Raw genomic sequence first — 19,428 nt, 5'->3', positions numbered from 1 at the left:
GCATGTTCTCACACACATGCACATATATTACGCATATATTTGAACATATATGTATGCGTATACACACACACACACATGCATGCATGCTCACACAAACACACATATATTACATGTATATATTTGAATATATATGTATGTGTATACACACACACACGCACACATGCATGCTCACACAAACACACACTCACACACACATATATTACATGTATATATTTGAATATATATGTATGTGTATACACACACACATGCATGCATGTTCTCACACAGACATACACACGCACATATATTACCCATAAAGGCGGCGAACTGGCAGAAACGTTAGCACGCCGGGCGAAATGCTTAGCGGTATTTCGTCTGCCGCTACGTTGAGTTCAAATTCCGCCGAGGTCGGCTTTGCCTTTCATCCTTTCGCGGTCGATTAAATAAGTACCAGTTACGCACTGGGGTCGGTATAATCGACTTAATCCATTTGTCTGTCCTTGTTTGTCCTCTCTGTGTATATCCCCTTGTGGGTAGTAAAGAAATAGCACATATATTACCCACATATTTTTGAATATATATGTATACACACACACACACACACATGCATGCAAGCTCTCACACAGACACACACACGCACATATATTACACACATATTTTTGAATATATATGTATATGTATAAAGACACACACACACACACACATATATAAACCATTCTACGTTTCCTTTTGTGTCTCCTTTTTATTATTCTTTAATACCATTATTAATGTCGTCCTTAATATCATTTTTAACCGCTTTAAATCAAACAATTCAGTACATTTTATACAAAACAAAAATTTCTCTCTTTAATCAATGGAAATAAAGAAAAATTCTATAGATATATATATATATATATATATATATATATATATATATAAGGCAAATAAGAAAATGGAGAGGATATACAATTGACAAACGTCAGCCAGTAAACATTCAATTATATCTATTTATTAATTGATTACAAACATGTGTTTAAGTACATTATTTACATTATTTACATTTGACGGATATTTCTCCTCATCTTGTTTCTTGTTAACACAGTGTTTCGGCTGATATACCCTCCAGCCTTCATCAAGTGTCTTGGGGAAATTTCGAACCTGGGTCCTCATTCGATGTTGTTATTATTATTATTATTATTATTGTTATTATTATTATTATTATTATTATTATTATTATCATAATTATTATTATTATTATTATTATTCAGGTCACTGCCTGGAATCGAACTCAGAATCTTGGGGTTAGTAGCCCGTGCTCTTAACCACTATGCCATGGCGTAGTGATTAAGAGTGCGGGCTACTAACCCCAAGATTCCAAGTTCAATTCCAGGCAGTGACCTGAATAATAAAAATAATAATAATAATAATAATAATAATAACATCGAAAAATACCTTAGGAATGAGAACCCAGGTTCGAAATTTCCCCCAGGACACCTGATGAAAGCTGGAGGGTATATCAGCCGAAATGTTGTGTTAACAACAAACAAGATGAGGACAAATATCCGTCAAATGTAAATAATGTACATAATTCCTCACCTCTTAAATATAGAACTGTGTAGACGTATGTTTAAGTATTCAACTGCAATATTGTCATGCAATAGTAAGCATTTGGTTAAAAATACGTAGGTACACATCCAGTAGTATATTAGATATTTAATATCCTTTAGAGGGTTTCTTTACCTCTAACTCATACAGACATGTATATATATATATGTATATATATATATGTATATATATATGTATATATATATATATATATATATATATATATATATGTGTACTGACTACTTTTTTGATGCTTGAAGATGTGTACATGTAGGTAGTTAACCTTTTAACTAAATCATTTATGCAATATGCAGAATTGTATCTGTTTATCTGCATGTGTATATAAAAGTGAAAATGTGTGTATGTGTGTGGGAGTGTGGGTGTATATATGTGTGTGTAAGAGTGTGAGTGTATATATGTGTATGTGTGGGGGTGTATATATATATGTGTGTGTGTGTGTGTGTATTTTTGTATGGTATGAGCTTGTGATATTTGTGTCGGGGGCGATGTACATATGTGTGCTTGTTTATATGTGGTATGAGCTTGTGATATTTGTGTGTGTATGTGTGTGTGTGTACTTACATGTGTGGTATGAGCTTGTGATATTTATGTGTGTTTGTGTGTTTATGTATGTAAATGTGACATTGACACACACACACACTCATACACACAAATTTTCATCACCATCCTTTTATGCTATTTTTTCATCCTGTTAAATATTGGTTAATCTTTACAAAAATCTTGCCACTCATCATGGTTCTCCACCTCTCCATCTAGCAACATATATATATATATATATATATATATATATATATATATATATATATATATATATATATATACAAGAATAAGGGCAGGGAATCGTCAATTAATAATAGAATTAATTAATAATTAACAATTTTGCCAAGTAGTTCAGTATGAAAAAACCTTTATCGGTAAAACCATTTATCATCATAAATATACAGGGATTAGCATTGAGTTGCTTCTCCAACATACTGAAAATTTAGAAATAGCAGTCAAAGAACTGCTGATTCTAAACTACAAATTTTTCTCTAAATGGATGGTGATATTTATGGCACACATAGAACAAAAAACCAGAGGGGAAAGCATAAACAAAACAAGTCTTTAGTTAATCGGATACGATCGTTTCATGGGAAACGATCGTATCCGATTAACTAAAGACTTGTTTTGTTTATGCTTTCCCCTCTGGTTTTTTGTTCTATGTGTGCCATAAATATCACCATCCATTTAGAGAAAAATTTGTAGTTTAGAATCAGCAGTTCTTTGACTGCTATTTCTAAATTTTCAGTATGTTGGAGAAGCAACTCAGTGCTAATCCCTGTATATTTATGATTATATATATATATATATATATATATATATATATATATATGAAATTGTTGAGATGCTTGAACGGAGATGCGTAGATATGTGCTGCATCCAGGAAGTAAGATGGAGAGGAGGTTCTGCAAGGATCCTCACAGGCAAAGAACACAGGTACAAGATTTTCTGGGCAGGGAACACTGACGGGGTCGGGGGCGTAGGAATACTTCTAGCGGAGAAATGGGTGGATAAGGTAATCGAGGTCGTTAGAGTAAGTGACAGAGTACTTAAGATCAGACTAGTGCTTCATCATAGATTAGCTACTGTCATCTCAGCCTATGCACCTCAACCTGGGCTACCAGATGGTCTGAAAGACCAATTCTATGACACCCTCTTGCAAACTACCTCGTCGACGAGTGACAGGGACCTTCTCTTTGTGGCTGGAGACTTCAACGGTCATGTCGGACGTCGTGCTGGGGGCTTCCATGGCATACATGGAGGCTATGGCTTCGGTTCCCGCAACGAGGAGGGAACCAGACTGCTGGAGTTCTGTGATGCAACCAATCTTATGGTCTGCAATACCAACTTCAGGAAATCTGCCAGTCACCTAGTCACCTACCGCTCCGGCAGACACTCTAGCCAAATCGACTACATCCTCGCCAGAAATAGGGAAAGAGGGCGGCTTATAAATGCCAAAACCTACCCTGGCGAAGAATGTACCCCACAACATAGATTAGTAGTTAGCGACTTTGGGATCAAGGCAAAATGGGTGCCCAAAATTAGACAGGCTTGGAGAAGAAGGGTGTGGAAGCTTAAAGACCCTGCAAACGGACAGAGACTTAGAGACAAGTTACTTGAAGCATTTAACGAAATAGAAGGGGATATAGCATCATACAACGTGGAAGACAATTGGAGATTTCTGCGGGACAACCTGTTGAAAGCCACCGACCAGATTTGTGGGTGGTGTAAGGTCCCCTCCCAACCCAGAGTAACGTGGTGGTGGAACAAGGAGGTAGACAGGGCTATTAGACAAAAGAAACAGGCTTGGAAGGACTGGAAGAACGGTGGTAGCAGGGAATTGTACCAATGTGCCAGAAGGGAGGCTAGGCGAAAGGTTTATTTAGCCAGAGGGGAAGCAGATAAGGAAAGATTTGCCAATGTTCTGCGCCGTGAGGACCAAAGACTCGAGGTATTTCGTGTTGCAAGACAGTGTAGGAGAGAGAATAGTGATGTTGTAGGAGAGAAATGTGTTCGCATGGATGATGGTACGATTGCATTAAATGAGGATGCAAAGAAAGAGGTCTGGAGATGCCACTACGATAGATTGCTTAATAAAGAGAATGAATGGGAGAAAGAGAGCCTGCCTTATGTCGACCCAATAGAGGGACCAGCTATCCGAGTTGATAGTACCAGGGTAGATAAAGCAATTAAGAGTATGAAGACCGGGAAAGCCCCCGGCCCATCAGGAATCACTGCAGAGATGCTCAAAATATCTGGCAGTGTTGGCTATAGCCTAGTCACCCGTATTACGAACCAGGTGATACACGAAGGAGTCATACCCTATGACTGGTGTAGCAGCATCATAGTCAACTGCTACAAAGGTAAAGGGGACGCTTTAGATACAAATAATTACAGAGGCATCAAGCTGTTAGATCAGGTTATGAAAGTTACAGAGAGGGTCATAGCCCAACTAATTAGGGAGCGAATCAATTTAGATGAGATGCAGTTTGGGTTCGTGCCAGGTAAAAGCACTACTGATGCCTTATTTCTAGTGAGACAGTTGCAGGAGAAATACCTAGCTAAGGATAAACCTCTGTACCTGGCTTTCGTTGACACGGAGAAAGCCTTTGACAGGGTCCCCCGATCCCTTATCTGGTGGTCAATGAGGAAACTTGGGATAGAAGAATGGTTAGTGAGAGCTGTGCGAGCCATGTACAGAGATGCTGCCAGTAAGGTGAGGGTTGGAAATGAGTACAGCAATGAATTCCGGGTAGAGGTAGGGGTCCACCAAGGTTCCGTCCTCAGCCCTATTATTTACCATAGTCCTCCAGGCAATCACAGAGGAGTTCAAGACAGGTTGCCCCTGGGAGCTCCTCTATGTTGATGACCTTGCCCTAATTGCGGAGTCACTATCAGAACTAGAGGAGAAGTTTCAGGTGTGGAAGCAAGGTCTAGAATTGAAGGGCCTTAGAGTCAACCTAGCTAAAACCAAAATCCTAATAAGTAGGAAGGTAGATAAAACACAAACCCCTTCAGGTAGATGGCCCTGCTCAGTATGTAGAAAAGGAGTAGGTAGTAACTCTATAAGATGTACCCGGTGCAAGCTATGGACACATAAGAGGTGCAGCAACATCAAAGGCAGGTTAACTAGCAAGTTAGTTTTTGTTTGTGGCAGATGTTCAGGTGCAATAAAGACTGCAAACAAACAGGAAACAACTTCTATCTCATTCCAGGGTGAAAAACTAGAGGTAGTCGATAGCTTCCGCTATCTGGGCGACCAAGTTAGTAGTGGGGGTGGGTGCGCTGAAAGTGTAGCTGCTAGAATAAGAATAGCCTGGGCAAAGTTTAGAGAGCTCTTACCCCTGCTGGCGACAAAGGGACTCTCACTCAGAGTAAAAGGCAGACTGTATGACGCATGCGTACGAACAACCATGCTACATGGCAGTGAAACATGGGCTGTAACTGCTGAGGACATACGTAAGCTCGCAAGGAATGAAGCCAGTATGCTCCGTTGGATGTGTAATGTCAATGTGAATACCCGTCAGAGTGTAAGTATCTTGAGAGAAAAGCTGAACATTAGAAGCATCAGTTGTGGCGTGCAAGAGAGACGATTGCGCTGGTATGGACATGTGATGAGAATGGAGGAGGATAGCTGCGTGAAAAAGTGCCACACCCTAACAGTTGAGGGAACCCGTGGAAGAGGTAGGCCCAGGAAGACCTGGGCTGAGGTGGTGAGGCAAGACCTTCGTACATTGGGCCTCACCGAGGCGATGACTACGGACCGAGACCTTTGGAAATGGGCTGTGCGTGAGAAGACCCGGCAAGCCAAGTAAGATCGTTGCCAGTGCCCCTGGACTGGTTCTTGTGCGGGTGGCACATGAGATGCACCATTTTGAGCGTGGCCGTTGCCAGTACCGCCTGACTGGCTCCTGTAGGATTTTCGAGCGAGATCGTTGCCAGTGCCCCTGGACTGGTTTGTGCGGGTGGCACATAAAAGACACCATTTCGAGCGTGGCCGTTTTCGTGCGGGTGACACGTAAAAGCACCCACTACACTCTCTGAGTGGTTGGCGTTAGGAAGGGCATCCAGCTGTAGAAACTCTGCCAAATCGGACTGGAGCCTGGTGTTGCCATCCGGTTTCACCAGTCCTCAGTCAAATCGTCCAACCCATGCTAGCATGGAAAGCGGACGTTAAACGATGATGATGATGATGATGATGATGATATATCATCATCATCATCATCATCATCGTCTAACGTCCGCTTTCCATGCTAGCATGGGTTGGATGATTTGACTGAGAACTGGTGAAACCAGATGGCTACACCAGGCTCCAATCTGATTTGGCAGAGTTTCTACAGCTGGATGCCCTTCCTAACGCCAACCACTCATATATTATTATATGTATTTATTTTCTCTAAGTTAATAATTAACTCCGACAAAATAAATTGGTTAATAGATACCAGGGTAGCAAAGATCACAAAATGACTGTGGTGTAACTCCTGTTTATGAGGTAGAAACTCCTTGTTATTTTGGGTACTTGAGTATATATACACATTTAGTAAATGGAGTAAAACGCATATGTTAAATGAATTCTTTTATTTCCAACATATGTTTCGAAGATTACAAATTGTACCTTCTCCTTTGTGCTGTTGGTGTGTTTATGTCCCTGAAATTTAGTGGTTCAGCAAAGTCACCAATAGAATAAGTACTAGGCTTACAAGGAATAAGTCCTGGGGTCTATTTCTTCAACTAAAAACCCTCTAAGGTGGTACTCCACCATGGCTGCAGTCAAATGACTGAAACAAGTAAATGAATAAAAGAACACACACACACACACACCCACACACATAATGGTTTCTGCTGTCAGCAGAGGGTCAACTATTTCGAAGGGAAGAATTAGTTGATGCCTTTGACCCTAGTACTTGACTGGTATCTAATTTATTTTATTGACTCCAAAGAGATGAGAGGTAAAGTTCACCTTGTTCGGATTTAAACTCTGTGACACCCATCTTAATAAAGAATTAGTTATTTATCCGTCCAAATCATTGATTATTTTTCGAAATTAATTGAAATACATGAATAGTGTATTTCTATAGAAGTATGTCTAATGAAATGGTTAATCCGGTGCTATGTGAATTCTGACTTCTGCCATTTCTGGAATTAGTAAAAATATTGATTTCTAACATTGTAGAAACAAACAAAGCCAAACTGATTCTCTAGGGGATGAGAGCGTGAGTGATGTAAGCCAAATAAATTATTATCTTTAACTGGGAAGTGAAACTGGGTAAATGAATTGAGCTGTCTGTGGGATTATCTCTTAGTATGCATCACTTATCACTCAAAATATTGATCATCATTAATGTTGATATCAATCTCTCGGTCTGTATGTCCCTGTGTCTCTTTCTCTCACTGTCTATTCGTCTGCCTGTCTGTCTGTTTGCCTGGCTCGCTGGCTGGCTATCTGTCTATCCATTTGTCTGCCTACCTTGTCTGTTTATCTATCTGTCTATCTATCTATCTATCTATCTATTTATCTACCTATCAGTTTACATATACATGGTCTGATCAATAAGTATCCAAACTGTTGCCATAGTAACGAAGCTGAAGCATGCAGAGTGAAGCTGTTTGGCATAGATTGACCTTGAGCTCTGCTGTGCATGCACACTAAGTTTTAACATTCTAGCTCGCTTCCGCTATTTACAGCAGTGCTTGGAAAGAAGGTGTGTAGCGTGTGATCGTTACATTCACCATGACAGAGGAAGTTGAGCAGAGAATCTGCATCAAATTTTGTCAAAAGCTTGGTGATACATGCTCAGAGGCCTTCACAAAGTTTTCAAACATTTCTTCATTCTCAACACAATCAAGGAGATCTTGTGCAACACATATATACATACTTTTACATCATCATCATCATCATCATCGTTTAACGTCCGCTTTCCATGCTAGCATGGGTTGGACGATTTGACTAAGGACTGGTGAAACCGGATGGCAACACCAGGCTCCAATCTAATTTGGCAGAGTTTCTACAGCTGGATGCCCTTCCTAATGCCAACCACTCAGAGAGTGTAGTGGGTGCTTTTACATGTCACCCGCACGAAAACGGTCATGCTCGAAATGGTGTCTTTTATGTGCCACCCGCACAAGCCAGTCCAGGGGCACTGGCAACGATCTCGCTCGAAAATCCTACGGGAGCCAGTCAGGCGGTACTGGCAACGGCCACGCTCAAAATGGTGCATCTCATGTGCCACCTGCACAAGAGCCAGTCCAGGGGCACTGGCAACAATCTTACTTGGCTTGCCGGGTCTTCTCACGCACAGCACATTTCCAAAGGTCTCGGTCAGTAGTCATCACCTCGGTGAGGCCCAATGTACGAAGGTCTTGCCTCACCACCTCAGCCCAGGTCTTCCTGGGCCTACCTCTTCCACGGGTTCCCATAAATATACATAAATACATGTACCTACACTTAAATGTACATACATAAATGCATGTATATGCATACAAATGAATCAATTATTATTATTATTATTAGATGCATTATATTATTCATATTAGATAAAATATAAAGAGAAGTATGAGAAAGTTATAAGAGGAGTTTGCTTACCAACCACATGGTTCTGGGTTCAGTCCTACTGTGTGGCACCTTGGGCAAGTGTCTTCTACTATAGCCTCGGGCCGACCAAAGCCTTGTGAGTGGATTTCGTAGACGGAAACTGAAAGAAGCCCGTCATATATATGTATATATATATATGTATGTGTTTGTGTGTCTGTGTTTGTCCCCCCCAACATTGCTTGACAACCGATGCTGGTGTGTTTACGTCCCCGTAACTTAGCGGTTCAGCAAAAGAGGCCGATTGAATAAGTAAGTACTAGGCTTCCAAAGAATAAGTCCTGGGGTTGATTTGCTTGACTAAAGGCGATGCTCCAGCATGGCCGCAGTCAGATGACTGAAACAAGTAATAGAGTATATACATATATGTGTATGTATATATTTATGTGTGTCTTTGTGTCTGTGTTTGTCTGCCCCACCCACCCGATATTGCTTGAAAGCTAATGATGGTGTGTTTACGTCCCTGTAACTTAGTGGTTCAGCAAAAGAGACCAATAGAATAAGTACCAGGCTTCCAAGGAATAAGTCTTGGGATCGATTTCTTCGACTAAAAGGTGGTGCTCCAGCGTGGCCGCAGTCAAGTGACTGAAACAAATAATAGACTACATACATATATAATACACATACATGCATATATAATCACCGTCCATTCATTCATTCACTCACTCATTCATCCATTTATTCATTCATTCAATTATTCACTCTCGGTAAGTTATCTGATAGTCTTAAAAGGAAAAATTTCTTTTCTCCTTAATGAAGTGTTAAGATACTTCTTCACCAACAAGACATGTATAAAGGAAATACTATTTAGCTCATCTCTCTCCCCTTTCCTCCCTCTCTATGTATCTATCTCTTTGTCTATATATATATACCTATATATATATACATACATATACATATGAAAAGACAGTGTAGTTTTATTCTCCTACATCTGGAACTTGCTATTGTGGGAGACTACTCTATCACCAACCATGAGCCATAATAAGCTGTGGTTTGGCACAAGTGGGAAAACAATTTTTCCTCTATTATATTCTGTTAGATACCAAGTATGTATTGCTGCTATTCACTAGAAATTTTGATTAAAACAATCTGTTTTTATTGAAATAGCAAGACATATTTGGTGTCCAGTAGAACATTGTATATGGAAATTTGCTTTCCACGTTGGTTAAACTACAGCATATGCGCTCACATTTACACGGACATACACACATGCACTCACAGGCATATGTACATATACATGCAGTTACATACACACGCATACATATACTCGCATATGCATTTATATATATATATATATATATATATATATATATATATATATATATACACAAGGGGGTGCTGAAAAGTTCCTGACTTTGGTTAAAAGAAAATACCCGGAGTAACAGTTAATTATGATTTTATTCAACATATACCCCTCTCAGATTCACACATTTATTACAACAGCCCTACAAAAGAACTCAGAAAGTTTGGCCTCCAACAGGCCTTTTGTGATAACCTTAAAACCAGACACTTTTCAGCACCCCCATGTGTGTGTGTATATATATATATATATATATATATATATATATATATATATATATATATATCACATTTAATCTTTTGATTAAATTTATATTATTATTATATATATATATATCATCATCATCGGCCGTTAAACGATGATGATGATATATATATAAAATATAGATTTAATCAAAAGATTAAATGTGGTACTTAAAATGTTTGAGGCACCAGAATTTGGTAGGGTAAAAACCAAAAACAAAATCAAGAGATTTGGTGAATAAAATTTGAAGAATTCACTACATGAATAAATGGAGCTTGTACGAAACGTACGTACTGCTATAACCTATTGAATTTTTGTTGCTTTTCTTTAAATATATATATATATATATATATATATATATGTATATATAAGTATGTGACAATTATTCGGTAGCCATTATAAAACTCCGAGTTTCGGGTGTCAGGGTGGGAACTCGCACCAGCATCTCTTCAGTTATCAAGCCAGATTTTTTGATGGCCCAATAACTAAAGAGATGCTGGTGCAGGTTTCCGACCCAACATCCGAAACTCAGAGCTACCGAATTATTGTCACATATTATATTTACAGATAAATTCCTGTATTTACATAATATCGAAATCTCTTTCATTCTTTTTTTGTCTTACCATTACTATCGATATATATATATGTGTGTGTATGTGCATGTATGTTTGTTTCTCCACCATTGCTGTTTGACAACCTGTGTTGGTGTGTTTACATCCTTGTGACTTAGCATTCTGCCTGATTTCAAGGTTAGTCTGTGGCAGAGTTACCCCTTCACAGCTGAGTGAACTGGAACAGCATAAAAGAAGTGTTTTGCTCAAGAATACAACAGATCACTCAGCACGGGAATTGAAGCCATGATCTCACAAAATCGTGAGTGCAACATCTTAACCACTGGGCCATGTGCCTTCGCACACACACACGTATGTGTGTGTGAGAGAGAGAGAGAGAGAGAGAGAGAGAGAGAGAGAGAGAAAGAAAGAAATAAAAGAAAATAATGAAGCTGTCAGGGAGTAAAAATATCACTTCTCTTACTTAACAGGCAAACATTGTTTACATTAATATTTAAGCTAAATGTATACACACACACACATACACACACACACACACACACACACACACACACACACACACACACACTCACAGATATGTCGGTAGGTAAGTAGACAGACAAACAGACAGGCAGGCAGACAAACAGACAGATAGATAGATAGATAGATAGATAGATAGATAGATAGATAGATAGATAGATAGATAGATAGATAGATAGATAGATAGCTCTAGTGATATTGATAAAGCTTAGATTTTAATATAAACAATGTTTGCCCCATGAGCAGGAGATATTTGGCTTCTGTTTTTTCCCCACTGAGTTAATTATTTGTTTTTCAATCTCAGATTGTTTTTCTTCACAAATGTGTAAATATTCAATACTTGTATGAGTGTGCCTTCGGTAATAAAGAACCATACTTCTTTTGTTAGTTTAAGTATGTATATGTACACACACACACACATACATGCACACATACACATACACACATGTGTATGCATGCACACATGCTTACACATGCACACACACACACATACATACACAAACACATGCACACACATACACATGCTTACACATGTACACACATACATACACAAACACATGCACACACATGTACATACACATGCACACACATACACACATGCACAAACATACATACACAAACACATGCACACACATGTACATACACATGCACACACATACACACATGCTTACACATGCACACACACATACCTTCACAAACACATGCACACACATGTACATACACATGCACACACAAACACACATGTGCATGCATACACACATGCGGGCGAAATGCTTAGCGGTATTTCGTCTGCCGCTACGTTCTGAGTTCAAATTCCGCCGAGGTCGACTTTGCCTTTCATCCTTTCGGGGTCGATTAAATAAGTACCAGTTACGCACTGGGGTTGATATAATCGACTTAATCCGTTTGTCTGTCCTTGTTTGTCACCTCTGTGTGTAGCCCCTTGTGGGTAGTAAAGAAATAACACATGCACACACAGATGCACATGCACACACACATACATACACATGCATGCACACAAACACACACACACATGCATGCGTGCATGCACACATATGTGCAACAGCATCTGTGTCTTTAGGCTTGTTTCACATTTAGGTTCTGGAATTTTGAAAATTCTTTCAGCTCTTCATTTTTTTCTTCTTTCTTTTTTTTTCCTCTAACTGACTGTATATACAGATATATATTCAGTTGGGTTTTATACATTGTTGTTGTTGCCTGTGATTGTGGTGAGTGTGGTCTGTGTCTTGTTATTATTGTCAACCATTGTCATCATCATCATCGTCATCATCATCATCATTATTATTATTGCTTTTCATCCCCTCAAAGTTGATGATATAAGTACCAGTCATGCACTGGGGTTGATGTAACTGACTAATTTCGCTCCACAAAATTTCAGGCTTGAGCCTATGTGTCGATAGCCAGCTGGAGGAGATGTCCTCCTGGGGCTAAAAGCAACAGTAACATCCACCCCTAGGGGTCAGACACATTTAAGTGGCAAATATACTTCACTTTATCGTGCAGTTACTGTTAATACCTCGTTCAGAGATTTAACATTGCTTGTTTTCACTTTTTCGATATCAGTGAATAACTTCACTGGAAAAACTTATATATATTTGCCAAGAATTATCTTTTGCATCGAAGGTCAGCGATTGTCGTACACTGAAGAAGGGAAATAACCCTGAAACTCGAGTACGTACGTATCGTAGATCAAGATGGGAAAGATAACTTCCCTTGGCAAATCCAGACAGGACACAGATGTGTGTCGATAGCCAGCTGGAGGAGATGTCCTCTTGGGGCTAAAAGCAACAGTAACATCCACCCCTCGGGGTCAGCCACATTTAAGTGGCAAATATACTTCACTTTATCGTGCAGTTACTGTTAATACTTCGTTCAGAGATTTAACAATATTATTATTATTATCATTGTCGTTGTCGTCGTCACCACCGCCATCGTCGGCGTCATCATCATCATAATTATATATTAAATCAGTGGTTTCCAGCCTTTTCAGAGGTAAGCAATCAGGATGTCTGGAGAAGGCTCGTTGCCTGTTATGTAGACAATATAGAGGTGAATATTGTTCAGTGGTCAGTTACAGTGTTGGGCTCATGACCATAAGATTTTGGTTTTGAATCCTGGACCAGGAAATGTGTTATGCTCTTGAACAAAACAATTCATTTCACATTGCTCCAGTCCACTCAGCTGTCAAAAATGAGTAACCCTGTGAAGGACTAGCCTCCTATCCAGTGGGAATATACATGCCACAGAAACCGAGAAAACAGCCCTATGCGACTATTTGACTTGGGAAGTAGCTTTTTTGTATATGCTATGCTGACAACACTGGGGGATCTAAGAGCTAAGATATATATTGGTTTCAAATTTTGGCACAAAGCCAGCAACTTCAGGGGAGGGAGTATGTTGATTACATGAACCCCAGTATTTAACTGGTACCTATTTTATCGACCCTGAAAGGATGAAAGGTAAAGCTGACCTCATCAGCATTTGAACTCAGAACATAAAGATTGCCGAAATGTTGCTAAGCATTTTGCATGGCATATTTATGATTCTGCCAGCTGACTGCTTTGAGGTATGATATATACTCTTACTCTTTTACTTGTTTCAGTCATTTGACTGCGGCCATGCTGGAGCACCACCTTTAGTCGAGCAAATCGACCTCAGGACTTATTCTTTGTAAGCCTAGTACTTATTATATCGGTCTCTTTTGCCAAACTGCTAAGTTACGGGGACGTAAACACACCACCATTGGTTGTCAAGCGATGTTGGGAGGGACAAACACAGACACACAAACATATACACACGCATACATATACATATATACACGACGGGCTTCTTTCAGTTTCCGTCTACCAAATCCACTCACAAGGCTTTGGTTGGCCCGAGGCTATAGTAGAAGACACTTGCCCAAGGTGTCACGCAGTGGGACTGAACCCGGAACCATGTGGTTGGTAAGCAAGCTACTTACCACACAGCCACTCCTGCGTCTATCTTAATTTTTATTTATATTTTACATATTAATTGTTATTTGTATTTTACATATTGCTTATTTATATTTTATGTGTTTATTGTTTTCAGGTTTCCACATTGATGGCTGCTTGAGTAGACATTTGAGAATATGGAAGGACATCTGTGTCATAAGTATAAATATAAACTTTGATGGAAGTTTTGAATCAGATATTTATAAGTAAGCTTCTTTTCCATTTTTGCTGTTGCTGTAGTTGTTGTTTAGTATCATGTTAGCCCTTATTAAGCAGAGCACAAATCTATGATCAAAGACGTTCCAACCATGGCCGTCTAGCTTATCAACAAGCACAATGCATCTAGGACTACATTATCCAGAGTGTGTTTCATTTTTTAACATTGTAGGATATGGAAAGGATATTTCTACTGTTGTAATACTTTGGAGCGGAGGCGCAATGGCCCAGTGGTTAAGGCAGCGAACTCGCGGTAATAGGATTGCGGTTTCGATTCCTAGACTGGGCGTTGTGAGTGTTTATTGAGGCTCCGGCAGGGAATGGTGGCGAACCCTGCTGTACTCTTTCACCACAACTTTCTCTCACTCTTACTTCCTGTTTCTGTTGTGCCTGTAATTCAAAGAGTCAGCCTTGTCACTCTGTGTCACGCTGAATATCCCCGAGAACTATGTTAAGGGTACACGTGTCTGTGGAGTGCTCAGCCACTTGCACGTTAATTTCACGAGCAGGCTGTTCCGTTGATTGGATCAACTGGAACCCTCGACGTTGTAAGCGATAGAGTGCCAACAACAACAACAAACAATACTTTGGAGTGCTTTTTTGACCATGCAGCTGGTGGTTCTCAGCCACAGCTCCCAGGGTCGTATGTGGCCCTCAAGCATCATTCCAGTAGCCCTCGATGGTTTTCCCTCTTTAGATATCTTTTATCTCTTACTCGTTTCACTCATTAGACTGCAGCCATGCTGGGGCACCACCATGTAGAATTTTTAGTCAAATAAATCAACCTAGTTACTTAATATTTTTCGCAAAGCCTGGTACTTATCGTATCAGTTTCTTTTGTTGAACTGCTAAGTTGTGGTGACATAAACACACACACATAGTTTCCATCTACCAAATCCACTCACAAGGCTTTGGTCGCCCAAGGCTATAGTAGAAGACATTTACTCAAGGTGCCATGCAGTAGGACTGAACCCAGAACTATGTGGTTAGGAAGCAAGCTTCCTACCACACAGCCACATCTGCACCATTCATGCAAATTTCTGCAATAAAATTGATGAATTTAATTACCATCTTTGATAGAATATAGGCTGAACCCTATCAAAAAGTATTATCTCAAACACAAAAACCACCCCAGGTCATCTTTACAAGTAGGACCATAATTAAATGTTTTAATGCACTAAAAAGTAATTTTTCCCTGTTTATGCGATGTTGTTATTGGGGTGCATCCGATATGCTTATATGTTTTTATTTTTTTGCCGTCAAATATGGTAAATAATTTCTTGATTTAAAGAACAATAATTCTATCATTCTTTTATTCCATTATGTCTTTTTGATAATAAATATTTAATCCTTCAGTGTTCAGATTACTCTGTCAAATGCAAAGCTTGTGCGTTCACATTATTCTCAAGTAATTATGCATTATTTCATAACTTTAGGATTTTGATGGTGTGATTGTTTATTTTTAGAATTGCACTGCAGGGTAGGTGTGAGAGGTCAGATCTGACCAGGTTGAACATAAAACATATTCTACATGTTTTATATGGCTGGTTTAAATGCTAAATGAAAGGAAATATGGTGGCTCTGTATATATGCCACATGAATCAGCTAGCTTATATGAAAATAAAGAACTATTTTGTATTATAATATTCAACTGTGTTTCATCTATCTGTTCTATTCCTCAGTTTACTGCTGTCCTGATGGCTGGGTCCATACCAAGCCATGAAAATGCAAGATCTCCATGTTGTAGGACGCAACTCTGACATTCCAACCCATCACCATCAATACCGCAACCGAGAACTTCTGGAAGCCGTTCTGCAGAAGAAGGACGGTGAACAAAACAAAAGCGAGACAGGGTCACGTATCTCAGCTCTCATCAGCCGCCAAAATGGCAACTTAAGCCGTCCGTCAAGCTTCTCTCGTCGAAGCATCAACCTGTCCCGCCAAAGTCTTACGGAAACTCAGTCACATGACTCGGAGAGTGACTTGTTCAATGAAGAACGATGTTATTCAGGGACCGAAAAAAGCATATTCAGGTAAATTCATAAAATTTGTATTTCATATTTTATGTTGTGAAATTTGGGTGGGGCGTAATCGTTTACCAATTTAAAAATATATAAAAAATCTGAAAGTGAATTCTTACTGAGGCACAAGGCTACAAATTTAAAGGTGTGGGGTGAGAGAGAAATAACTGTTATGATATTCATATATTTATGAAGACAATAAGGTTCTTAAACCTGGAATCAAAAGTACAAAGCAGATTTGGTGTTCCAATGCATATTTCTTGTTCTTCAAAGAAACCCATATCTTTTTTTTGCCAATATATATATATTTTTATTTATATAGTAAATGCATTTTAAAGTCTTTTGTTTGTCTTAATTCTTAGTATGGAAGTATTTTTTTTACTGTATTCCACCCCAGGGTAAACATCTTTCTTGTTGGGTAGTTAGCAATAGAAAGAGCACTCAGCTTCAAAAATTATATTTTACCTCTAGTGTAAGTATCCAAACTTTTACTTACAATCACAACCGCATTAACATGAAAAAGAGAATGTAAAGAAAAAGAGAAAGAAAAAGAAAAGAAAAATTGATGCAGAATTAATCTCTCTCAATTCCAAGTTGTATCTGAATAAGAATTCCCAAATTTCACATTCTAGAACTATCAGCCCTATTGTCAGAATATTTATCTGAAGAATCAGATCTTCACTAAAGAGACAATTCCCTGGGTTTAATTGGATCAGTACATTCATAAAAGATGTCATTGCAAGTCAAATATTGCGGTAACTGACCTATCGACAATGTATACATTAAGTATGATATATATAGATGGCTTTTTTAACTTAATACTGCCTCAATTTCATATAACAAAGTCTTATTCAGTTAGGTGGATATTCGGAACATCAGTGGATGTTTTATTCACTGTTTCCAATATCAGAAACGATTAATTCTTATCCAAGCATGTGGTTGGCTATGAGTACATGTCATTGAAAAGGTCCAAAACTGCTGAAATGCATCTGGGTGAATTTTCATCTTCTAAAATGTATTGTATTTTTAACACAGCAGCTTCATAAAAGATATTTCCAGACAAATATCGCAGTAACTGACCTATTAATAGTATGTGTATGCATTAAGTATGATACACATGTAACTATTTTAAAGTTGGTTTATATATAACATATGCTTTGTTGTTCCCATAACATTTTTGTTGTTGGGATGTCTGTTGGCTTTCTGACCTGTCCAGTATCAAACTTCCACTCAGGTGTTTCGTTGGACTTGATAATCCTGGTGGCACCCTTCTCCTTCCCAGGATATGAGAATCATTGGTTCTTAAGGTACTCATCTGCTTTTCACAGTTTTTGGTTCTTTAATCCTGCTGAGAACCCAAACCATCTTTTGTTTAATCACCAACCACCCAGCTATTGGCAGATTCTACTGAATTACATGCTTATCAGCAACAGGCTTCCATCAGTTTGTGATGATGGAATTGGTCTTCACCTGACAATATCAAAATGTCCAAAAGTATCAGGAGCACCCCACTCTTCTGCCCTATACATTCCTACCTACCTTGTACCTTGAACATCCACTCTGATATCTCATCACCACTAGTATTGTTACATTCTAACTCCATCTGATTACTTCCATGTTCTGTTCTGTCCCTTTTCTCTCATACTTTTCCCCCCTCTCTATTCAACATCTTCAAGCATCAAGTTGCCTCCCATGAGGTATATAGTCTTGCAAGCTGCTTGGCAACCTCACTAGTGTTAGTGGCAAGGAAAAGAGCACCTAGTACATGCTGCAAAGTGGTTGACATTAGGAAGAGCATTCTACCATAGAAGCAATACCAAAGCAGCTCCTGGAGCATAGAGCAATCCTTGGACCCATCAGATCTTGTCAAATTGGTCAACCTATGTCAATCGCAGTATGGAACATGGACATTGAATAATGATGAAGGGCTCAAATACTCTAAGACACATTTGTTTGCCACTTCAACATTTCTATAATTCCATTGCTCTCCATGAATATGAAGATAATATGGTCCATCGTACATAATGAGAAGATGCATCATGGGCCAAGTAGTTAGCCTCTTTGGTTCATGATCATAATGTCATGGATTCGTGACCTGGATTAGGCAGTGTATGGTAATCCTTCAACAAGAAACTTCACTTCACGTTGCTGCAGTTCACTCAGATGTAATGAGTACCTGTCAGGTGCTGCCATAACTCTCTCTTTCTCCCTTTGTTTTGCCTGTCACATCCTAGATGTTCCACCAGGTCAATAATGTCGACTGCATTGATACCTAAAGCAATTAGTAATAGAATGGTACATATGTGGTTAGTCCACATTACTCTGCAATAGTGTACCTAGGGGTGGGGGTTGGAAGGGTCAGGCTACCCCCTGGCAGCACCACTTTTGTGTCTGCTGTATGTATTTTTAGTGGGGCCTGAGAGTGGCAAACTGAAGGGCTGCCCTGGGCTTCACACACTCTAGCTGTGCTAGTGTTACTCTGTAAGGAGCATCGGGCTGGTTTCTTGGTTTCTATGGTCTATATATTTCCCTTGGATAGGATGCCAGTCTGTTGCAGGATTACTCATTTGTACAGCTGAGTGTAATGAAGTGTTTTGCTCAAGAACACAATACATTGCCTGGTCCAGGAATCGAAACCACAATCTTATGATCATGAGTCCAACACCCTAACCACTAAGCCATGCGTCTCTAGGCCATGTTTGCTTGTGAGTAATATCTGGTTTGTACAGTACTTTAGATACACAAATCTAGAGACAAGGATAGAAGGGGATGGTCATGGCTGGAATATCTTTGGTCACTGGTCTGATTTGGTTAGTTTGGATTGACCTTGGACTGAACAACAAGAACA

General features: G+C 39.2%; 1 protein-coding gene across 2 annotated transcripts in view; it reads left to right on the top strand.

Moving 5' to 3' along the window:
* The window catches only part of LOC149133050 (uncharacterized), a 154,550-nt gene that overhangs the window by 72,418 nt on the left and 62,704 nt on the right, over window positions 1-19,428 (top strand). For both annotated transcript variants that reach the window (XM_089360869.1, XM_089360868.1), the window contains exons 3-4: window positions 14,441-14,549; window positions 16,242-16,592. In XM_089360869.1, the coding sequence (XP_089216995.1) occupies window positions 16,560-16,592 (33 nt within the window). In that variant the 5' untranslated portion in view covers window positions 14,441-14,549; window positions 16,242-16,559. The remainder of the gene's footprint in view (window positions 1-14,440; window positions 14,550-16,241; window positions 16,593-19,428) is intronic.

Source organism: Octopus bimaculoides, chromosome 12 (genome assembly GCF_046866305.1).
Source record: "Octopus bimaculoides isolate indiv1 chromosome 12, ASM4686630v1, whole genome shotgun sequence".
Taxonomy (NCBI): Eukaryota; Metazoa; Mollusca; class Cephalopoda; order Octopoda; family Octopodidae; genus Octopus; species Octopus bimaculoides.
The sequence above is the reverse complement of the archived record's forward strand: the minus strand, read 5'-3'. Positions and strand labels throughout refer to the sequence as shown.